At 52.4% G+C, this 24243-nt stretch overlaps 2 protein-coding genes across 4 annotated transcripts in view; both read right to left on the bottom strand.

The window, feature by feature from the left end:
* AXIN2 (axin 2) overlaps window positions 1-24243 on the bottom strand; it is a 32180-nt gene that overhangs the window by 6640 nt on the left and 1297 nt on the right. For 2 of the 3 annotated variants that reach the window (XM_044745186.2, XM_044745184.2), the window contains exons 2-9: window positions 21764-22693; window positions 12972-13112; window positions 5170-5272; window positions 2361-2501; window positions 1733-2244; window positions 1280-1474; window positions 740-973; window positions 71-166 (exon numbers count right to left, since the gene is read on the bottom strand). In XM_044745186.2, the coding sequence (XP_044601121.2) occupies window positions 71-166; window positions 740-973; window positions 1280-1474; window positions 1733-2244; window positions 2361-2501; window positions 5170-5272; window positions 12972-13112; window positions 21764-22578 (2237 nt within the window). In that variant the 5' untranslated portion in view covers window positions 22579-22693. Of the gene's footprint in view, window positions 1-70; window positions 167-739; window positions 974-1279; window positions 1475-1732; window positions 2245-2360; window positions 2502-5169; window positions 5273-12971; window positions 13113-21763; window positions 22694-23891; window positions 24031-24243 lie in introns of those variants that run through there. The other variant, XM_044745185.2, reaches the window with a different exon arrangement.
* The window catches only part of CEP112 (centrosomal protein 112), a 504767-nt gene continuing 503199 nt past the window's right edge, over window positions 22676-24243 (bottom strand). The window contains exon 28 of the transcript XR_011493899.1: window positions 22676-22693. The gene's annotated coding sequence lies outside the window, so the exon portion shown is untranslated. The remainder of the gene's footprint in view (window positions 22694-24243) is intronic.

Genomic DNA, 24243 nt, shown 5'->3' with positions numbered 1-24243 from the left:
CTCCAGACAGTGAATACCCTGGAAAGTAACCACCAGGCAGATCTCAGCAATGCCAGGTAAAGACACTCACTCCTCAGAAGCCAGGGTTGGGTTGGAGAAGGGCGTGGCTCCTGCTTGACCAGTGGCCGAGTGGTTCCTGTCCCTCTGCTGACTGGCTGTGCAGCACCTGAGGACACGGCCAGAGCGGAGGATTCAGAGGTAAGCCTGATGTCCCCAGGGCAAATGGGGTGACCACCTAAAGAGGCACAGAACTGACTTCCATCCATGGGGAGACCCAACTGAGACCTGGAAGACGTCTCAGGAACAGCCATCTTAAGTGCCGGCCAAACCCCTCCCCCACCGGCACCTGGGACTGGACACTGCCAGCCCAGGCAGGGGCTGAAGGCTCTCAAGTCCCCAGTCATGGCTTCTTATACACTCATCTAACCAGCCTTCAATGATCAGGACGTCAGTAATCAATGGGACTTGTAAGGAATGACTGAAATTCATTCCCCTCCTTCTAGGCACGACTTGCCTAACACACAGATCCCAGTTAGCTCTTCAGAAGCAAGGGAACTAAAAGGAACAATTTCTGGAGGTTGGAAGGGAGAATCTCAGGCAGCCAGGAGCAAATCCTCCCCCCCAAGAAGGGATGAGGACCTAGGCAGACAAGGCGGCCGTTCCCTCCAGGGACAGGCCAGGGCACCGCCTCCACCCCCCATCCCTGCCCTCCCCGCGGAGGCCTTCTCCACTCACTCACCGCTGTTTCGGAGGCTTGGACACCTCCGCCAGCCTGCGGCAGGCCTCCTCCAGCTGGGCCAGGGTGTTGGGCGGGGTCAGGGGAGGCATCGCAGGGTCCTGGGCGAACGGGTGGGCTCGGGGGGTGGCGCGGGGGTGCCCGTTGCCGCCCCCCCAAAGGTGGTGCCGACCGGCTCGCTCGGCTGGGGACACACGGGCAGACTCCAAGGGGTAGGCCTTTTTTGCGCTTTGGGCACTGAACAAGAACGAATGAGGCGAGAGAACGCAGAAGGAAAGAAACTGGGTTAGAAAAACTGGAAAATCTGACTTCAATCGAAACTTCTCTATTCTGCCTTCAGAGAGAGAAGAAAAAAATAACCCTACCATAACACGAACAGGGGGCGTTGCCAAAACATGGCATTTTTGTGGTCTGCTCAGTCCAACATTTAATATTAAGATGGCAAGAGCAAACAGTCCCATTTGTTTTCGGCCGACTGCAAAAATAGCCCTCCCCACGACACCTCCGCGGTGGCCGGACCCTCGCGGCGGCCGCGGTGTTTACCTGTGGGGCTTGGGCTTGCTCTGCCGCTCGCTCTCCAGCATCCACTGCCAGACATCCTGCGACCTGTCTCCTTCCTCCCCGGGCAGCTGCGGCACCCCAGCTGCGCCCGGGGCCCCTCCTTCCCTGGCGGACAAGGCCAGGCCCGGCTCCGTGCCTTTCCCACTCCGTTTGGGCAGCGTACTGCCTCTGCTGCCACTGTGGGGAACCAAGAGCCACACCCATCCCAGAGAGCCCGTCACACCTCCAGGACTCGTCCCATCGGGCAGTTCGGCAAGTGCTAGGGTGACACGACAGACCCAGGCACCTGCTCCCCTGCCTTGCCCCACCCTGTACCACCCTCCCGGATGCTAAATGCCTGTGACCTCCAACCACCCCCCACACCCCCCCACCTGCCCAGGGCTCTGGTGGGGAGAGCAGTCCCCGCCGGGACCCTCCAGTCTGCCTCACACTTACCCAAACTGCTCCACTGGCGCGGGCTCCGGAGCCTTGGGGTGGCTCTTGCATTTCGAGTAGCAGTAGTACTCAGGGCCCCCAGGGCAGAAGCAGCGCACCCTCTGGGCGGCCTCCGCCTCAATCTCCTCCTTGGTCTTGGGGACGGCGTGGTGGTGGATGTAGTGGTGATGGACGTGCTTCGTCGTCTGCTTGGTCACGAAGCCCTTGGCCCCAAGGAGGGGGCAGCCGGCAGGCAAGGCTGCGGCGGGGGGCAGCTTGCCCCCGGGCGGGAGGAGGGGGTGGTACTGCTGGTGGTGGTGGTGGTGGTGGTCAGGGGAGCGGGAACGGGGGCTGTAGCGGCCCACACCCGGGGACTGGCAGCCAGGGGTCTTGAGGACCCTGGACAGGTGGTCGTCCAGAATCGTCTGTGGGTCCTCCTCATAGCTGCCAGAGGGTAAGAGGGAGAGGGGGTGCTGGGTGGGCCCCCCCTCCCGTGAGCTGAGTACTAGGTCGGAGCCGTCCTTCTCTTCATCCTGGAAGGGCAGACAGCAGAAGGGGGAGCGACCCAGTAAGTGGGAGGGCCCCCTCGCAGGGCACTGGGTCAAGGGGAGGAGCGGCGCCCCCAGCCCCAGCCCAGGGCCAGTACTACCTCTCGGATCTGCTGCAGTCGCTCCTCCAGGCTGTGGCGGCTCTCCAGCTCCAGCTTCAGCTTCTCCAGCCTGGAGATCAATTCGGCCGCAAAGGTGGCGGGCTCCACAGGGGTCATCTCCTTGGGCAGGCGGTGGGTTCTCTAGAGGACGCAGGGAGGAAGGGGATGAGGCATGTTTAGCAGGCCAGCAAGAGGGGACAGCGGCGGCCCGGCGCCGGGCGTGGTGGCTCTGCGCTGGAGCAGAGAGCGGACGGCGCGGCGGCCCGGGCTGCTCGGCAGTTTTATGCACCAGCACCGCGGCCTCATGGAGAGCCATGGTCCCCACCAGCGTTTGCCTTGGGCAGGAGCAGTTGGTCGCACTCCGAGAGGCCCCGCTTGTTCTCTCTGTAGTACAACCAGCCCATCAGTAGCTACTCTGAAGTAGAAAATCTTCAAAGACTGTTGTCAAACATCAAAAAAAAAAAAAAAAAAAAAAAAAAGGCAGTCCTTTGAGGTGGGGAGGGGAGAGAGACCAACTCAAGGAACAGAAAGGCGAGTCTAAACAGAAGGGGAGTTGGAAATTTAAAAAAATAAGATTGGAAGGGAGGTGGGGGAGAGGAAAAGGGGGAAAAAAAAAAGTCACACGGCCAGATCAGAAGAAGCGGTAATTTATTTCCTGGCCGCACACTGCGCACCTTTGAGGTGGTGTTGTCTCAACAGTGTCCTACATGTCCCTCGCTTTCCTGCGACCCCCGCCTCCCCATCTCTTTGTACAGAAAATGAAGAAGGCTGCTGCAGGCTAGTAGCAGAACACTGCTGAGTCTGGCTGCCTGAAGCTGATCTATCAAGGGAAAAGGGAACATCTCCAAACCAAGTACAGAATATAAAAGGCACCGGGCGCGCCTGCCAAAAGCAGCCAACAGAGAGAACCCCCACTGCCAGCTTTCTGTCCTCCTCCTGTCATCTCGCCCCCCACCTCCTCGGTTCTTCTGCCTCCTTCTCCCTCATTCCCTTCTTGCTTTGCCCTTTTCTTTGGGGTGGGGGCAGCAGAAAGCTGACCTGCAAAGGCACACAAGCATCTCCCCAGCACATGAGCCAGGCCTCACCACGGCAACCACTTAGCTGCAGATCCCAGGGCACAGAAAGGCCCCTCGGTAGGAGATGGCCATCCTCACACAGGCTGGCTCCACGCAGCCCCCAGTCAAAGCGCTGCCTTGTGGAGTTGAGTCGATTTGCACACCCCGGGACAAAATCATCTAATTCACAAGCTTGGGTGGTAGAACTTTTCTTTATTAACACACATACCACCCCCACCCCGCCAAAAAAAAACATGTGTATCATCAATACTGTTGTATTTGCGGGGGATTGTTACTGAGGAGGGGGAGGCTGGAGGTCCTCAGAAAAGCAATCTTATGTTAATTTTAGGACAAGGTTAAGTCTGTCCTGGACCGCGTGGGGAGCCTGCAGGGGAGGCGCTCTGACAACAATCCGTGCACTAATGCAACAGGGGATTAGCAATTCAATGTGTTAATTTTCTAAATGCAACATAACTAATGGACCAACTGGATCCTCTGAAGCTGGCAGGAAGGATTCACAAACAGAGATGGCGCTCTACACTGGGCACTCTCTTCCTTTCCCTAAGGAACAGCTTCCTTGCAACCTGGAACTCAAGAGTCTGCAAGCAGCACAGCTCCTGAAATGTAATGAGAAGGCTCTCTTGAGTCCAGGGGCCACCTGCTGGCTGCCCTCCAGGACTTGGAACGAGAAGGGGAGGTTCCAGACAAGTTGCTCACACCATGCTGGCATCTCATCTCAATCACAGGAAGGAGCTGCTCATGGGATCCTCACTTCCAACCACCTGATGAAGTTCCAAACACTTCATTCATTCAGCATTTATTAGGTGCAGATTCAATAGCAGGTACTAAGCCAAGTTCTGGGGTTGGAAAGAGACAAGACGGAACAGCTGCCCTCCACGGTTTCAGAAGTCAGCAGGAGAAATGGCCAAGTAAACAGATAAATGGACAACTGAAATGGCCGAGCCGTACAATCAACACAAGGAGAAGGTCCAAGCGATGAAATTTTCCTTCCACAGGGGCAGAGGTTCCTCTCCATGCATTCATTCCATCAACAAGTGCTTATTAGGCACCTATTATTTGCCAGGCATTGTTCTAGTCTCTGTGGATATGGAAGTTAACAGAATAGACAAAACTCCCTGCCCTCAGGGGGCTTCCATTCTAGTGGGAACCCAATGAGAAGCAGGGAATTATCTCCTACCATTTCTTGGTTCCTGGGAAGGAACTGCTTTGGCTTCTTTCTGATAGAGAATTTTCTTTGTGTGTGTGTGTTTGGTCTTTTTTTGGTGAGGAAGATTGGCCATGAGCTAACATCCATTGCCAATCTTCCTCCTTTTGCTTAAGACTGTCCCTGAGCTAACATCTGTTGCCAATCTTCCTCTATTTTGTATGTGGGATGCTGCCACAGCATGGCTTGATGACTGGTGTGTAGGTCTGCACCCAAGATCCAAACACACCAACCCTGGGCCACTGAAGCAGAGCGTGCAAACTTAAACCAGTATGCCAAGGGCCTGCCCAGAGAATTTTCTTTTTTGAACTGAGAAAATGTAAAGGTTCAAGTAGGTCACCTTGAGTTTCACTCCACTCAGTATCACACCCCAACGACCCATGTGATAGCTCTTGCCTGGTTCTTTCCTTCCCTCCCCTGTAGCAGCCCCCAGGCACTGTTCCTCCTAACTTCCCTACACCTCCCACCCCTTTTCTTCAGGGCGCAACAAGGCTGAAACAGCTGCCTCCCCCCTCCAGACTATACTCACCGGGAAATGAGGTAGAGACACTTGGCCATTGGCCTTCACACTGCGATGCATTTCTCTCTGGAGCTGTTTCTTACTCCCCACACGATAAGGAGGGATTCCGTCTCTAAGGGAAGGGAAAAGACAGAACCCACAGGCTCGTGAGGATGCTTTCAGCACATGGGCTGACTCACAGGCCATCCTGAGATCCTGCCAATGGAGAGGGCCACATGCCTCCATGGGCGTGCACCACCCACCCGGGCACCATGGCTGCTTTCACAGGGAAAGATCAATCCAGGATCAAACTACCAAACTTCCTGCTCATCAATCATCTCTGGAAATTTGGCTCCCTCTTGGATTCAGGATGGTCGACTTGGGAAGAGCTTGGTAAGCTCATCTCTCGGGTTGTTGTCTTAGAACTGGGTTACACTCCAGCGGGCCCAGTCAGAGAGAAGGTGCCCCTATTTTACAGATGCCCCAAGTAGGAGATTTAATTTCTCTTTGGTCCTCCCAACAGTCTGTTACCACTGCAACGTACCACCCCAGATCAGGAAACCGGGGCCTGACAGAGCGTACAGGGCAAAATACCGCAGGATAGGAGGGCCAAGCCAGGCATTAGTGACGGTCTGTGTAATTCCCCAGGAGTCAACCTCCCAGTTGTTTCCAAGTTTCTTCCTTTTATAAATTACCCCAAGGGGATCTTTGGGCTCCTTCTCTCAGCTTCAAACCCTACCACCCCAACCAATGAATTCTCTAAGTCACACGACCAATGTGGGCATAAAGAGAAAGCCCTTACTAGGTGGCATTCTACGCAATTCATTCAAATATCTGAGTACCTACTATGTGCCAGACCTTGTTCTAGGCACTGGGCAAGAGGGCAGGGAAGGAAAGGGATAAAAATGCAGACAACTGCCCTGATGAAGCTTATACTTAATGGGGGGCACTTAATGGGGGGCACAGGCAATAAGCAAAAATAAAAGAGTAAAATCTAAGGTATGTTAGAAGGTGGTAAATACGATGATGAAATACACTGCAGGAGATGGGGAGAGAGGACTGCTGATGAGCAGGGAAGCACGAGGGAGCTGGAATTTTAAACAGCAGGGGGTAGGTCACTGAAGTCCTTGCTGCAAAGGTGACCTTTGAGCAAATACGTGAAGGCAGTAGGGGCCCCTATGTCCTTCATCATTATATTTTTTAAAAAGGCAAGAGGAAGCCGTAAGAAATGCCTCCACTCCAGCCAGTCTTCGCTAGAAACATGACCTGGAGTTGCCATGATTTTTTAAAAAGAATTTTGTTCTTGAAAGCAGTTGAATGGTCAAGGTGTGACCGTTTTCCCCTGGCTGTCCCTCCTGGAGGCCACCCATTCACAAACGCCTCAGGGTTCCAACATTGCCATACTGAACCATGCTTGAAGGCTGTAAATACTGAAATTAGGCATTTGGTTATTTCCCTTTCCCTGGTGTATTGTTCATCATGGGGTGAGAGGAAGAAAAACATCTTCGGCTCATCAGCAGTGGGGGAAAACCAGGGGTGCCTAAAAATACCCAGGCGCAGCCAAGGGTCACTGGTTGACCTCTAGCTCCTTATCTGGAATGCCCTAGAATTCTAAGGCATTTTCTGGAAGTCTGCTGACCTAGGCCAGAGAACAGGACCACTGTGGAATGATGCAGATCACAGCAGATCAACAGTCCAATGATCTGTATTAGCCAAACCTTGGCTAAGAAGCACATCAAGGATAATCGTTTTGAGGGCGCAGGGGGAGAAGAGAGATCAATATAAAGCACGGACTTACCCACAGTGTGAGTCCTGTCCCAGAGAAAGGCCAGGGGGGGCAGACACGGGGTGCACTGTGGGGAGGGTCAGAGCCAGATGACCAGTGCCAGCCAAGTCTCCCAGACAGCCCCCTACTCACTGAGGCCTGGGACTTGACTGGGCCTCTAAGGCCAAGTAGGATAAAAGGTTCTAAGTCCAGAAACTTACTGAACCACCTGGAACTTATTTACCAAAACTCAATGTTTTCACCTTGGGATTGTTTACAAGACATGGGAGAAAACTGGGTTCTCACAAGCATGCCTGGCTTGTCCAGTAACCAAATTCCACACCAGGGGATTGATTCCAACCCAAGGCCGGCAGGCCCCATGTACTGAGTTCCTACTGTGGGTCAGACACATCTGACATATAATCCAACTTCATTCTCACAAACACCCTAATTCACCACATCTTACAGATGACCACAGATGCTCCGTAACTCGCTTGGAGTCAGTCAGTAGCGGTTAGATCCAGGATCCGGAGCCATGCCCTGTTGGACTCTGGAACAGGTGTCCTCAACTCAACAACCTATATACTCTCAGCCCCAGCTGGAGGAGCCAAGCTTCCTGACTGTCTGAACATGGGGGCGGGGGGAGAGGGGTCATTTCCTAAGCCCCACAAAGCCATCTGACATTCTCAAGGGGTGAATGGGAGATTTGGGGAACATTCTGGAAAGTCTTCCCCCACCACTTAGTACTCACTGGCTACGGGACATGCGAGGTGGCTTCCAAAGCACGGTGAATATCTACCTAAAATCCCTTGTGGGGTGGGGATGACAGGGGGGTTCCCACAGATTGGGTCTCATGCTGGCCCAACCAACTTCTGCTGCCCCAGGGTTGTAAGACACTGTCCACGCCTTCTGACCAGCGACTCTTCCACGGGCTTTCTAAGAGTGGATGGCTCTGCTCCAGGCCTCTGCCTGACAATCTTGGGGGGCAGAAGCCAAGCACCCCATGAACTCCACTGTGACACACACAGGCTTCAGGTGTCCCAGAGGAGGCCCCTATCCATCTACTCCAATACTCTGTCCTTGAGTAGCCTTTGATCTTTTCTCTTTCTTCCCAGATGGAAATTAGTGGCAAGGCTTTTATATCTCTTTTTCTTTATCCATTAAGGTAGAAGAAAAAAAGATAAACGGGGGCGGTGGGTATGGAAGGGGTCGCAGGGGAAGCAGGTCACTGCCCGACTGAAGGCAAGAGAAACAAATGATTCTTTAAGCACCCCCAACCAACACACACCCCCTCTTCACCCAGGGCAGGTGAAGGATCCAACTGCAGGAAAGGAAACTTCTGACCAGACAAAAAAGGGAGATTTCAACTTGCAGAGGCTCAAAGAGGCTTAACAGGCACCTTCAAGGAAATGTGGCTTGAATTCCCCCCCAAGCCAAGACTCTTCTTCCAGAACAGCCCCTCATTCCAGAAGTGGGCCTCTCTTCTTTTGATTCAGGCTCTAAAAGTCTAGGATCGGCTTCCTGGCTACTCACAACTGTGAGCTGAAGAGTGCCCAAGTTTTGGTCCCTGCACAGTCTACTTTAATTATAAACATTTTAGCTAACGAGCCCGCTGCCGGGCCCAGCTGTTTCTGGGGAGCACTGGTTTTGAAGTGTGGACTCCACTTAGCTGCCATTTAAGCCGAGCCAATTAGCTTAGCCTTTTGACTCCCCCGTGCCCGGCCTAACCTGAAGGTCGGTTTTCCGGCGGCTTTGAAAGAGCAGACTCAGGCACACGTGCGTCCACCCGCATTTTCATCTGGCAACCGCTCGGAAGGCGGCCTCTGATCACAGCCAACATCAAAAGCCTGGTTTGTAAGATAAGGTAATATTTGAAGTTCACTCAGATGCCTTCCCTGGTGTCCAAAGTAAACCCATAAATAAGATATAAGGAAATAAAAATAAATAAATAAAGTGCCCGGTGCCCCCCTCGGCGTGAAAGGCGAGGAGAACGACTTGCACTGATTTTGTGACATGGCACCAGCAACCTCCACATCGAGTGGATCCTGATTTGAAGAGCAGCTCTGCACAGAAAGCAAAGCCCGAGTCACCTCCCCACCCTCGCTGTAGCTCAGAAGCACCTTGGGCGGCATGGAAGCTGCTGTTTCTGCTGTTTCCAGCCCCGGGGCTGCGTCCTCCCAGGCCTGATGCCCTGGATTCGCCCTGCCTCCTTCTGCCCTCAATGCTCCTAGGACCAGGACTTAGGACTTTGCTGGCAGTCTGGCAGCCAACTCCCCCCGCCCTCAAAAAAAATTAAAAATCCATTTCTTCCGAGAAGGTGGGTTTCAGAGTAACAGGCTCGTAAAACAGCTTTCCCAGAGACCTCCCCTGAAGACCCAAATCGCCCGCCATCTTTAACAGGGCTTTTTACTGAGCGGAAAAACAAGTCGTCAGCGGGCTTCGGGAGAGGCAACGCTTTCTGGAACGCCCCTGTCCGCTCTGCCCCTCCAGGCCCGGGCCGCCGCTCTGGAAGCACCAAGGGCGCGGCCCTGCCCAATTCCATCCAGGCCTCTCGCAAAGGCCCCCGGGACTTAATTGGTTCTGTCGCAAATGAGACAATTGCCTCCCTGGGCTTGTGTCTAATGAACTCCAACCTTCTGGAGTCTATTGAAGGCCGCCTGTGACCCCCTCTCCACTCTCCCCAGCCGCATCCCCTCCCCAACTCCCAGCAGGGCAGCCGCCCCGCTCCCCAGCCCCACTCCCCAGCCCCTCGCAGCCTGGCCAGCCATTGTGACCAGGAGAAACAGCCAGGGCTTTTCATGCTTTATGGGGCGCTCCTATTCACTTGTTCAAGGAAATTTCAAAGGGGCCTGCTACCCTCTTATCCCCTCTAAGCTTCCCCAGAGGAACAATGGGCTGAAAGCGATTCAGTGCAGCTTTTCATCCCCCACACACTTTATTTCTCGCTCGGCGCTCTCATCTGCGCCAGGCCCACAATTGGCAGAGCGCTGAAGAGGGGTCTGATCCCAGCCCTGGGAATCCCGGGCGACCCGCCCGACGCTGGGCAGATCACACCCACCCGGCCAGGCAGCCAGAAAGCACCTCGCACAGCCCGGCTTTCAGGGCACGCCAAGTCTGCCAGGCAGGAGAGCGGGAGGCCCCAGGGACCCCCAGGGCCTGGCAGCTCAAGACCCACAGGAACCTGTAAGCCCAATGGGCTCTTGTTCCAGAGGCCCCTTTGTCCCCTTCCATAGGCCACATGAGGCAAACAGCCCTGGACAGAGGACTCCTGAGAGAAGAGGATCCCGCACTGATGAGAAACACGCTCTTGGTTGGTATAAACACCCCCAAGTGGGTGCAGCTGCAGTGGCCGCATCTGATAACTTCCCACTTGGTGGCAAGGAGGCTCAGAGCCCCAACGTGGACATCAGATCAGATCCAATGCCGTGGAGCCCCCAGGTCTCCGAGCCTCCAGGTACATCTCTTGGCATTGGCATCCTGGTTTACTCATCACCAACCCAAGGGAGCTACACTACAGGAGGGGCTCACAACACCCTGAGGTCCTCCCACTGGGACCCAAGGGTATCTACTGTGCCCCCAAGAGAAACCCGCTAAGTGAGGGACAAACCCCTGCCACCTAGAACAGCTGACTCACAAAGGTAGCTTCTCTGATCCCTGAAAGTGGCTTCAAGTCGACAAGTGCTTTTGCTAGAGGAGGGAAGGGGAGAGCTTTAAAGTCACATGTAAATAAAAATAGAGAGTCTTCCTTCTGGAAAGGAGACCAAAGAAGGGTGAAGGCAGAGGGTGCAGGGGAGAAACCAGGACTTGCTCCCTCGCAGTCCCCCAACCCATTAAAAAAGCAAGCAGTGTGGTCACTAATAAACAAAAGTAAGGGAAACTCGAAGTGGCATAACGGTCTCCTTATCAACTGGTCCTAATAACATAGCGCACGTGGGAAATTTTCGTGCTTGGTGGGAGGAGTCTAACAGGCAAAGGCCAGGGGCCGTGTCTGGCCTGGAGTTGAGTTCTGTCTCTGACATGAGTGCCTATGGCAACAGTGGGCCTTTCTTCTTCCTCATCTGTAAAGTCACAGGTGACTGCCGACCTTTTCGACTAGGTCTTGTGAGGCTCAGATAGGCATGGGGACTACGGCCAGTTATCTCCTCCCGAAGCCAGGATAACACCTCAATGATGGGGACCGACATGCAGGCGAGCAGCAGGAAGCAAGCCAAAATAGTCTCTACAGAACTAAACAGAAGCCTTACAGTCTTAAAGAAACTATATCTGACGTAGGAGAGTCACTCAATGCCCGCATTCAAATCCCACTTACTCTTACTTCACACATAACGCTAAGACTCCCACGCAATCCACAAATTAATAAAAGCTGAAGGAGTAATGCTGCTGGAAGCAAGTACACAGATGGGAGCAAGAAATGACAGCAGGGAGAATGACAGAGAAAAAACCCTATTTTTAAAATGGGGGGCTGCCAACATGTATAGAGGCAGATAGCTTTATACAATCTTGTATTCTCTGAGAAAATACTACAACATAGTATGAAAACATCTTGATATTATTTGGATCAAGAAATAAATTATGCCTTGTCTAATACTATTCCATAAAGACAGATCAAAAACATACTATTTTAAGAACTATGTCCATCAAAGGATAATTTTTTTCAAGTATGGATACCTAAAGAGTTCAGTCAACATGGAAAATTTACTTCTGTGGAACCCCCTCATTTCTCCATGTTGCATGAAAGATGTGTAGCTTTATTCTATTTTCACTCATGCCAAAATCTGTTCTTATACTAACATGGAGCCTTTCACCTTAAGGATCTCTCTCACTTTAATAACAGGGGAATCTGAGGTGACACAATAAAAAGTCAGTGGGAAAATCAATAGTAAAGTACCAAGCCAGCCTCATCAACTTTCCTTCCAACTGGTTCCATGCCACAGGCCAACCAACAAGACACTGGCCAATAGAAACCAGATAATTCCAAGCAAACTAGAAGAATAGATGGTCCAGTTTTAAGAAGCTAAAAGGAACAAACCCTAGCATGTACACCAGAATTTACAACAGCTCAATGGGTTTGCCTTTCAAAACTGTTCCCTTGGCAAGAGAAACTCCTATTCCAAAACATTGTGGAAAAGCCTTCAAAGATCATTTCTAGAACAGTGGTTCTCAGCTGCGTGTTGGGAGACAAGACAAGCTCTTGGGGAGTTTCACCCAAGCCCAGGCTCCACCTCCCTCAGGTCTCTGGAATCAGAAAGAATCTCAAAGGAGCTCAGGAGATGGGGATACCCAGCCCACCACACACACACCTCTATGAGTCTCACCGAGAACTGCTGTCCTCCATCTACAGAGATCACCACTGCATGACCTCAAATGACCTCAGACTCAAAGCATGACCCTGCCTGATGGGCTGCTGACCTCATCAGACCACCCCAAGGACTTGGATTGCTTTCAGAAATCAAAGCCGTCCATCTGCAAAGATCCGGGATCAGACAGAACTTTGGGCAGAACTGCTGCCTGACAGAGTAGGTGCTTGAATGATGTCCACTTGGACACATCCATGAGGGGACATTACACACCGTGGCCATTTAGAGAGCTCTGGCTTTCTGACTCCCATCTTCAACGTCTTTTCCTTCGAAAACAATGAAGACCTAAACACAAACCCTTCTAATGCCACCCTGTCTCCCACCTGTTGGTTCTGCAAGTGGGATAATTGGGTTTCAAGACCAGCCGAGCACTTCTGCCCACAGGGAAGGCAGAAAAAATGACAACCGGAAGATGGGTTTTTAAACTCAAGGAATTTATAGATATTCATCTTAACCTTCTATCTCACTTCAGTTTTCCTCTGTTAAGATCCCATCCAACTTTCCTTTCCAGGCTCTAAGCTTAACACTCCCCAGACTACCATGTCACCCTCCTAAGCCAGCACGGCACCCCTGGCACACTCCCCTCCCACCAAACAAAAGTCTACACACAGATGGGATCTGTAAAGCCAGGTGAGAATGGCTGAGGACTCCGCCCAGCTGGTAGGTCACACTGCTAACCATGTACATGATGGGGATACTGGAATACTTACACGCTACTGTCCGTCATGGACATGGAATCATCAGTCAGTGCATCACTGGATATCTCACTATCATTGGCGCTGGTGGCTGGTGCAAAGACATAGCCAGAACCTACATGGTATGGATTCACAGGCTCGCTCCTCTTGAAGGACCTGCAGGAAAAGTACAACAGCAGTGCATCACTGATTCTCTCCAGAAACCCAGGTAACCAGGTGACCAGGATGACAGAGTGCACAATCCTACAATCTGTTCAATGCCAACCTGCTGCCCAGGGCCAGCTGATCACAGACTGAGAGCAGGGGTCACAAAAGGAGCCTGCTGAGCCACTGACTTGCCCTGGGGAGAAAGCAGGTTGGATTCCTCTGTCCCCAGAGGTGAGCCCTACCAGGGGACAGAGGAGGACCCCAGAGGCAGCCAGGGGATCCTACAAAGTTCTAAATACACACATACATAGAGGAGGGAACAGGACTCCACTCTAGGAGGTGAGGCTATGGAGCGAAAGGGGAATAAGTCAGTGGACACAGTGTCTCCCTCTCCCCATCCCCACATCCAAGCCTGCACCAGAAGCATACACTTTGAGGGTCCCAAGACATCTTAAGCTTCCAAACTCCCCGCCTGGGCTCTATCAGCATAGCTCCAAGATGCAAACACCTAGATGTCTGTCCTAGCCTTCTCTTTTCAACCCTGGACACAGTGAGCTGCACAGATAGGACAGAAAAGTTCAGGACAATGTTTAGGACTTCTATCCCACCCTGAGCTGGGCCTCTGCCATGCCCTTCCCCCAGCCTGGCCTTCCTTCTCCCAGGGCTGGCTAAGGCCAGCAGGATTAAAATGAGCAGCACAGCTGTTTCAAAGGAAGGTCCAGGCCCCTCCTCTGGTGTCTCCTGCCCTTTTGTTGCAGTGGCCTCTGCCTCCCCATTTTGCCCTCTTGATCTCCTCCCAGAACAACCAGTGTGCCTGTCCCCTGCTGGGCTGCATTCCTCTTGTGTCACCAGTGAGGAACTGAAGTGGGGGGAGAAGGAGGAAGGGGCCACTGTGGTTGGCGGGCTGCAGGAAGGGGCCTGTGAAGCCTGAAGTTGCAAGACACCTCGTATACAAAGACCCTGGCATACTCCACTGGGCCCACCACGTCTAGGGCAACAGCAGAGAAATCAACTGGAGGAGAAGGGAAAGGCTAGAAAAGAGAACATGTTCTTTCAGACCACCGCGGCCGGTCCATACAGCCAGCTTTGGAGTTGACAGATGAAAGGAACCCAGGAGAGGTCAAAGCAGTCTTCGGCATGTGTTCACCAAGCTCCTAGTCACTGACAATGTGTCCACTGCTACACTGGACTCTGGGTGTTCCCAGCCCCGGTCTCTGCTCTCCTGGCACCCATGGCCTGGTAGGGGTGTGTCACCATAATGTGAGGGGGCACCACGAGGGAGGCAGACACAGTGTTAACACGGGTCCACAAAGAGGGGCTCACCTTCATACACATCAATCGCTTTTAATCCTCGCAGCCACCTGGGGGAGAAGCAGCACTGTGCCCATTTTACAGATGTGTCCTTGGTGGTCCCACAAGAATAGCAGCCTGCCCTAGATCACAGAGCTGGAACTGGTGGGCAAGGGATTGATTTGTTGGGTTCTCTCTCAACCTCTTTTTCTGCCTCCTAATACAAAGACTAGCCTCAATATTTTAAAAAATTCTTCTAGAATCAAAAGCAGGATGAGTGGCCTGGGAGAGGTAACCCTGGCAGAGCTAACGATGGAGAGGATGCTTCTAGCTGGGATGGCCGGGGATGGCTCCCTGGGACAGGTGGGAGAAAGGTCAACCTTAACGGATGAGCACGAATTCGAGGAGATGACACCCAAGACCTGGGAAGGGAAAAGCAGTTAAAACACCCCCCCAGACTGGGGAGGAAGGGAGTGGGGCTAGTCAGGGCAGGAAGAGGAGGGGGGGGCCTGAGGTGTTCCCAGCGGCACCTGTGATCCAGCGGGTGTGCCACCAGGTTGGACTGGAAGGTGGGGTGGGGGTGGACAAGGAGTTGTTGCCACAGTTTGGTGCAACGGCCTCAACAGGGGGCACTGGGCAGGGAAAAGAAGGTGGAAGAGACGGTCCCTGTCTTTAAGGAGTCTGTACCCTAGTGGCTGGAGTGACAAAACAAATAAGAAAAGTTAGCTTCAGAGTCAGAACATTTTAGAGCCAGAATGAACCTTAGAAATGATCTAACCCAACCCCCTCAGTTTAGAAATGTTAATAAAAGCCAAGAGCTACCAGTGATGGAGCACTTCGTATGGGCGGGGTCTTTGTTTTTGTCACTGCTGTACCCCCAGCAGTAGTGCTCAATGAACGTCCGCCCAATCATCTTTCATCCTCACTACCACCCAAGGAGGTAATGCAGCCCAAGGTGGGGGTGTCAAAAGCCTTGTTGGAGGGCCACCCGTCTGAAGAGTCAGCCACATGGAACCAGTATCCAGACTCCCAGAGGAACCCAACATTAGCAGGGACCTTGATTCTGTTCTAGTGAGCTAGGCTGGAACATAAAGCCAGATCTTAGAAATGTTACATAGGTGTGGAATTGACTGGAAAGTGCAAATGAGGAATGTCACACCTGAACCCGTCAAACACCTTGGATCAAGTGACCTTGAACTGTCATTTGGACACTCTAACCCTGTTCTGATATCTGTATAGGGCAATAAGGCTCAACGCCTCCCAGGACATTTTATGATGATTAAATGAGGACAGTAAGATCTTCCATGCCTTAGAACTGGTCCCCATGTCCTCACTCTGGGATTTCCAGATCCCAGGTCTAGAGAGGAGGAAAGGCAGTTGGTTTTTCTGGAGAAGAGAAGAGATGAGGGATGATTCAGTAAAAGAGTCTCCCAGTTGATAAGGGAACTCAAGAGGTGGAAGAGGATGATTCTGTTTGGCTTTGCCACTAAAGGCAGAACAAGAGGAAATAGACTTTCCTATAAGATAGAATGAAGAAACACTTCTTAATCCTCAGAGTGGACCCATGGAGTGGATGGGGGCAGGCTATGGAATCACCCAAGTCTTATCTTTTTTTTTTTTTTAAGATTGGCCCTGAGCTAATATCTGTTGCCAATCTTCCTCTTTTTTTTTTCCTCCCAAAGCCCCAGTACATAGTTGTATATCATAGTTACAAGTTATTCTGGTTCTCCATGTGGGATCCCATCACAGCACGGCTTGATGACAGTGTGTAGGTCCATAACCGGGATCCAAACCAGCGAACCCTGGGCTGCCGAAGTGGAGCATGTGCTCTTAACCACTCGGCCATGGGGCGGGTCCCAATCCAAGTCTTTAAAATAGCCCAAAATTCCGGGGCTGGCCCCGTGGCCGAGTGGTTAAGTTCGCGCGCTCCGCTGCAGGCGGCCCAGTGTTTCGTTAGTTCGAATCCTGGGTGCGGACATGGCACTGCTCATCAGACCACGCTGAGGCAGCGTCCCACATGCCACAACTAGAAGAACCCACAACGAAGAATACACAACTATGTACCGGGGGGCATTGGGGAGAAAAAGGAAAAAAATAAAAAAAAATCTTTAAAAAAAAAAAATAGCCCAAAATTCCAAGGTATCTGGGGTCCTTGGACTGGGCTACTGCCTCAAAGCAGGATGGACAAGATAACTTCTTCAGGGCCCCATCCTATCTTCAGGACCCCATAATAAGTAACTTCTGTAAGCCCTTGATTGGGACCAGAAATCAAGAGGCCAAGAGCTGGTGCTGGCTTAGCTCCCAGCCAGCTGGGCAACCACAGGTGAGTCACAGCCTCCACGGAGGACAAAGTAGGCAGCTCAGGGCTGGCCTGGTGGCACAGTGGTTAGGTTCGTGTGCTCCGCTTCGGTGGCCTGGAGTTTGCAGGTTCAGACCCCAGGCATGGACCTACATACCACTCATCAAGCCGTGTGTGGCAGCATCCCACATACAAGGTAGAGGAAGAGTGGCACAGATGTTAGCTTGGTGACAATCTTCCTCAAACAAAAAGAGGAAGATTGGCAACAGATCTTAGCTCAGGACCAATCTTCCGCACCAAAAAAAAAAAAAAAAAACAAAAAGAGGCAGTTCAAACATGGCCATCTGCATGAAGTTCTTATATCCGCTGAAAGGCCCAACAAGGGCACTGTAATTTGGGAGGATCATGGTTAAATAGTCCAAAAACCAACCGCCAACAGAGTGCCCCTGTAGCTTGTCTTCCTTCCATGGCATTTATCATGACTTATAATTACAGAGCACGGTGTGTTGACATGCTGAATGCCTGTCCTGTGCAGCTTGACTAGAAGCCCCATGAGGACAAGCACCAGCTCTGTCTTCTTCACATGTGTCTCCCCGAAGCTGCCAGCAATTTGTGGCATGTGGCAGCAGCTCAAAGCTTTGTTGAACCTCCTTAAGAGACTCAGGACCATTAAATGGGTTGCTGAAAAGTTTTTTAGTCTAAGAGGCATGGTACAAGATCAAAAAAGCCCAAACAGCCTTAAATAGCCTTCAAACCCTCTTTCCTTCCCTGAGCGTTACTATCTTTGTGGTATTAACACATCGACAATGCCCCAAATGTAAGGGTTGTAATTCAGCCTCATACAGGGAGAAAATGACTCAATAGACGTTCCTCCCTCCCCAAGAAAAAAGGCAGCTAACTCCAACCCATGTGTGCTCACAGCTTTGCGCTCCTTGTTGAACACATGGATCCCAAAATAAACTCGTCTCCCTTCACTTCCAAAATAGAGGGCTACTGTGTGACCAGTAATTAAAAATGGAATATACTGCTCTTAGCTCAGTTGACTGCAATAAAGTATTTGGATTTTCCTACAATCATAACAAGACGAGGCAGAGGAAGGAGGCAGAGCTTTGGGGAGAGACAGAAACTCAATTTTTCAGAACCCAGAACTTTGTCACAATCGCCACATAATTTTAAGAAAACGGATTAGAGCTGTTTTCTTGTGATTACTTAAAGGAAAAAAAAAAAAACGGAAAGAAACTCGACCATGCTACAGTAATTGTACCCAGATGCTTTGATTATTTCTTCAGGACTGTTGTGCTCCCAGTTGCCGCAGGATTTTAAATTCCTACAGAGTGGCCTATGGTACAGATTTTTGCACTGGGCTACAGAGGCTCCTGGGACCTGAAGGGAAAGGAGACATCGGCTGCTATTTTTCTCCCTCAGCCTATTCTTATCTCTTATCTTGATGAGGTGCTGTGGTCCTGCCCCCTCCCCATACACGAGGGCAAAGCTGGCCTAGAGAGAGCACAATAGAACTGACCTTCGGGGTCTCTTTCTGAGTCCCCTCTCAAAACAATGCAACTTCAAAAGAGTTTGCCTAGTTTAGGGCTTTCCAAAAGCCCTCTGACAATTTACTCACAAACTCACTGCCCAAAAGGCAACACTCTCTTCCACAAGCATTTTCTAAGGCAAGAATAAGGGACACTAAGCGAGTGGCCTGGCACTCAGATGACACTGGGCAACTGGGCCTTTTGACAACACGCAAACTTTTACAAGTGTATCTTAGCAAACTGCCTTCATCAGAGCTTCCATCCTCTAATTGTGGGCTACTGCTTCCAGCATATCTTTCCTATGGCATCATTTTCTTTGATAGTTGAAGCCAAGCTTGATTCCAATGGCTTCTCACAAAAACGGGCCTCATCAGTGAGTTCTTTCAGAGAACAGGAAGCACTTGGGGCCAGCAGAGGGCCATCTGCTGGGCCCGGCTTATTTTAAGTGATTCTAGAGCACAGGGTCCCATGGGAGACAGAGGAGAGCCGCCTTGGGCAGGAACACTCAAGGGCCAGTGCAGAAAGGGAAGGACACACGCAGCGTTCTGTGCACCCCACACTGTCTTCTCCTTCCCAAAATAAATGCTGGGCTGAGCTCCTAATCCCACAGCCCCCTTCACACACACCTCGACACTCTGTGTGTGTGTTTGTGTCCTGGGCTTTTTACACGTTCTTCTACCAACAGGCCACTCTCGTCCTCAGTTATTTATAGAGACCATCAAAAGCCCAGGCATCCCACTCAAGCACTCGCAAACCAGAGTCCTGCCCTCCGAGGATAATTCCTGCTCTTCCGTTCCAACTATTTATATTAAACCTGACACCAAATCAGTAAGGACACAAACAAGTCATTAAAAATGAGGCTCCTTCGAGTGCCCAAGGTAAACACACTGCTTGGAAGACCAGCCACTGCTCTGGGCATCCAGTGGCCCAGACTGCTCCTCAACAGCGGGTGAAGGGAGACCCTCAGCAGGACGTGTGTTTTCGGTTTCATTCATTTTGCTAACTTATTGAGCCCATCCCATAGGCCAGGTGTCTTGCGTGCTGAGTGAGTGTATGAGGAGGGGGAGTTAGGATCCTTACATCCCAAGAACTAGCTGGAAAGACAGACTTAAGTTCAACAGAGAAGGCTGAGGAGTGGCAAGGGGGAACACTCTAAAACTTTCCAGTGAACATGGACTAGAACCCAAGAGTCACTCTTTGAAAGTGACATCCTAACCTGGCTGCCCTTTTCACATACCCATTTATTATCATTATTAAATTATACTAACTATAACGCTTTACATCTGTTCAAAACACTTCCCTTTACAAAGGGCTTTCGTGCTTATTATGTGGATCCTAATAGCAACACATGACATAAGCAGAAGGGATGGGGCCCATTTGTTTCACAGATGGGCACAGGAGTTCAGAATGGATTCAGCCCAGGTAGAAAGCGGTGCACAGGGCTGGAACCCAGGCCTCTGACACCGTTCAGGACACCTCCCAATACACCGTATGCACACTTGAATATCTTGTAGGTTAAAATGAAATTGGATGTCTTAAATTATCTTTGGCAATGCCCAGTTAAGACTTATGGGCACATGCAGTCCAGATAAAATACTTCACTTCAACCCAACAGTGGAAGAAAGCACATACAATTAGTATGGAAACTCAAGAGGCTGAGGAAAAGGTGTCATCTATCTATCAATGACGCCCACAGTTCACAACCAAGAAGGCAAGCACTGAAAACACAAAGGACCTTTGGCCCCTGGCCCAGAATCTCAAAAGCTTCATCACCAAAATGTTGAATCCTGGTAATATCCCAGCTGAGGCCTTTGGAAAGGGGAGGGGCACACCGAGGCTGGGTGTCTACCGCCCACACACAAAGGGAAGGGGTCACAGCAGGGTCCCGCCAGGGTGCTTTCTTACTGATGACATCCAAAACCACACACGGTGCTACTGTATTTACAAAGGTGACACTCTGGGTCCTGACACCGGGAGGAACAGAAGCCCCACTGTCAGGAGGGCCCTGAAGACGCAGCCTTCCCACAGGCCTTAAGTAGTCTGAGCTACAGCTGCCAAACTGGAGAGCAAGGAGGCCAGCAGGTTTACCCAAATGTTCACGTACAGGAACGGGGCAGCAACGGCAGGTGCCCAGTGACTGCCCTGCCACCAAAGCCAGACCCAGTATCTGCCTCCGAAACAACCTGAAACCACAAGCTTAAAGATGCTGAACTCCTTTCACGTGATCATTTGCTTCCTTGCAAAAGCCAATCCGTTTCCACTTAGGTGTAGACCAGATGTCTGAGTGTGGGTAAACAGGCTCCCAAGGCTGTAAGGGTGCCCCCTGGTGGCTGGAGAACAAGCCCTTCCCTCCCTGTGAAGAGTCAACTCACTTGGCCACCCCTAAATCACCGTGCGCCTAGGCTCAGACCTGGCTACCCTGCCCCTCCTCCAGCTGCCAGATGCTGGAGGCCCTACCCTAGAGAGAACAAGTCTCCACAGAGGCAACCCCCAGACTGCATCCCTGGTCCCCAGCACAGGGGGAAATATGCAACGGATAGTGAGAGAAGCCGCTCAGACAGCAACCACCCTCCCTTCCCCTGCATGCCATCAGCGGCAACCTAGAATTAAGAGGCTCACTCTCTTTTTGGACGTTTGGAAGGGGAGGGAGAGAGAGAGAAACAGAAAAACTCGTTCTAACAAGAGGTCTGAAGTTGCCTCCAAAGGTCAAGAATCTTAAGACTTGGCCATTCTGTAAAGGACTGTTTGTCTTGAAGCCTCAAAGAGAAAGGACTCCAGGGAACCCCCCCGCCCCCCACCCCCCCCCCCCGCGGTCCTCACTGGCCAAGACAATTTCCCCATTAGCACTAAGCCACAAAATCATCACCCAAGATCTGCCCCTCAGGCTGCAAGCATTGAAAACCTAGATGAATATACCAGCAGACTTGAAAGCTAGAGGTCTTCAGTGGGGAAAGTCGCCGGGGCCCTCCCCAGTCAGGAGTTTCTTGCCAGGTAAATACCTAATGCTACAAACAGACCCACAAGCTCGGTTGTTAAGCCAGCTGCTGCTCTTATCTTAACATAAGTTCAAAATATCCCACTTACCCCCACGTCCAATGGGTGCACACGTTATTTCCTGTGCCTCCACCACAACCCAACTGCCTCCCTAGCCACAGTAAATCCACTCTCTACTGATTAGTGGTGAATGACCCCTTCCAAAACCGGTGCTTAGTGTATCTGGTGACTCAGAGGCATCAAGGCTGCTGTCCTCTCCCTCCCTCTCTCAAGCCCTTCTAAGACCAGCCCAGGATAATAAGTAACCCGCATTAATGAATACTGCATTGGAAGACTGCAGGTATTCAGCTGTGTGCATCACTCCCCCCCCAACAACAAAAAGCAACATCAAAGAGTTCATGGCCAGTGGTCCTAGCTCTCAACAGCCCTTTGTCAGCCTCAGCAGCACATCCATCCAACCATCCACCCTCCTTAACTCAAAACATCTGCCAAGTCCATAGCATCCTCCAACACCCCAACCCCCTCCTCACCCCGCCAAGTCTTACCTGTATCCATTTTCAACAGTTTCTGTGGACCTCACACTCGCTGTAGCCCTCAGGGTTTTGCTGGACAAGCCAACCACAGTGGGGGCAAGTTTGCACTTGAAGTCGGCACAAGTCCATTCCTCTTCTTCATTCAGGGTAGGGAGATAGCCACACACGACCTTTAGGCTCCCCAGTCCCCCAGTACTCATGTAAGCTGTGTTTTCTCCCCCACTCCTCACGTATTCGAGGTATATATCAGAAGTCAGAAACATCTGGTAGGCATTTTCCTCCATCACCGACTGGATCTCGGTCTGTGCCTGGTCAAACATGATGGAATCAATCTGCTGCTTCTTGATACCATCTCTTATGTAGGTCTTGGTGGCAGGTTTCAGCTGCTTGGAGACAATGCTGTTGTTCTCGATGTACCTTTTGTAGATCGCTTTGGCTACTCGTAAAGTTTTGGTATCCTTCAGGTTCATCTGCCTGAATCCATTGCAGGCAAACCAAAAGTCTAGGGTATCCACGCATTTCTCCCTCTCCAGGAAAGTCCGGAAGAGATAAGCACCATCCTGATCGCCCAACAAGGAGTGCAACGACTTGGTCCACCTGGTCAGAGGGGAGTCCGGAGATGCCCGCCCCTCGGGCTCCCCCAACCCATCCTCATTCCGCCTGGCGTTGGAAGAGACAGGCATGGGTTTGGTGACCTGGCCCTTTCCCACCCCGGTCTGGCACGGTGGGGTCTCCCCTTCTTCCCCTGGAACCGGGGGTCGGGGGGCATCCTCGCGGAAGCTGCTGCTGGGATCTGGGAGGCGAGTCACCAACACAGCGCTACTCATGGTGAGGGAGTTCTCACTGAGTTTGGGAATTTTTTTATTCTTCCAGTTCCTCTCAGCAATCAGCGTGGTCTCTCTTTCTCTCTCAAGTCAGCAGGGGCTCATCTGAGCCTCCTTTCTGGAAAGAAAAGGAAGGGGGAGGTAGGGAGAGAGAAAAGGGTATTGATCTAATCAAAACCAGATCTACCCAACATCAAAGCAAGAAAGTAAACAGGCTTTTCAACTCCTCAAATTCAAATCAAGCAACCCAGCTATCTGCGAGGTGCTCATCTAAAGTATCAGACGCCGCTTTTTCAAAGGCGAAATCTGAGCTCCCAGCACACTTGGGGGGGAGGGGCGGGGAAGGTGAGAGGGGAGCCCCGAGGGTGGGAGGCGGGGACAGAGGGGCAGGGGAGGTGTGAGACGTAACCTCCCCAAAACCCACTCGGCCCCGGCACACGCAGGGCAGTCCCGCCCGCGCCTCCCCGCTCTGCTCCCCCCTCTCCCCTCCCCCCGACAGCATTGACTCCAAAGACGCGCACTCCCAGCCGCTGGGCTGGGTGCAGGTGAAACCAATTTCGGTAGATTTCCCCGCTCGGCTCTCCGTACAGATAACTCGAGCTCCAAACGTGCCCTTCCCCAGCATCTGGTTCCCATTCCCCCCACCCCACCCCTTCCCCCGTCCCACTCCTTAAAAATTCAGAAGATCCTCGACCGAGAAAGAAGGCCGCCCAGCACAGGGCTGAATGGGCTCCCGGACTTCCAGCTGGAAAACGCCCCCCCCCCCAACCCAGATGTACTTGTTCACTGCGCCCCGCCTCCCGCCAAGAATCCGACTCAGTCTACACTTCTGTCTCCCCTGCTCCCCCAAACCAGAAATCAACTAACTAAGACGAGACTTTGATCTTCAAACTTTGCAAGAGAGCAGAGAAGCCTCAGGACCCGCCGCCCTCGTCCCCCCAACCACCTCCCGGAGCCTCAAACCCTACAAAACCGGACCAGAAACCGTCTCACGCTACCACTGCCTGTGCCAAGAATCCCAAACTCTACTGATCTCAAGCCTGTCTCTTTTTTCCAAAAGAAAAAACTCTTATCTAACCAATAAACGAGCCGCTTTCCCCAGCACGGGAAGGATCAAACTAAGGAGGGCCAGGGCGCGCCAGGGGCGTGGGGCGCGACCCCGAACGAGGGGCTGGGACCCGGGGCCTGGGGTGGATGCGCACGGCCCCCCCCTGGGGCTTCAGGCCGCCAGGCTAGGCAACTCAGTCGGCGGAGTGGCGGGGCCGCCGGTAGCGCCGCGTTACCCGGGCGGAGGGGAGGTGGGGCGGCCCCGTTACCTGGAAGACGAAGGCGGCCCGAGACCGGGCTCTCATCTCCGCCGAGACCCCCAGGCCCGCCCCCCGGCCCAAATCCAACCGAACACGTCCAGAGCCCCGGCGAGCGGGCCGCCGAGCGCGGGGCCGGAGCCCGGGAGGCACTCGCAGCACCCCGAGCCCGGACGCGGGTCAGTCCCCCGCGCCGCCGCTCGCACAGGCGCCCACAGAAAAAGCACGGAAAGCAGCAGCCTCGTCCAGAAATGGCGACGCGCGGAGTCTCTGCCTCTCCGCAAAAGGGGGCCGGGGGCGCGAGGCCCGGGCGGGGAGGAGAGACGCGGGGGACGCGGGCGCCCCGGGCTCGGGCAGCTCCTGA

The sequence above is a fragment of the Equus asinus genome, chromosome 13, assembly GCF_041296235.1.
Source record: "Equus asinus isolate D_3611 breed Donkey chromosome 13, EquAss-T2T_v2, whole genome shotgun sequence".
Classification (NCBI taxonomy): domain Eukaryota; kingdom Metazoa; phylum Chordata; class Mammalia; order Perissodactyla; family Equidae; genus Equus; species Equus asinus.
The sequence above is the reverse complement of the archived record's forward strand: the minus strand, read 5'-3'. Positions and strand labels throughout refer to the sequence as shown.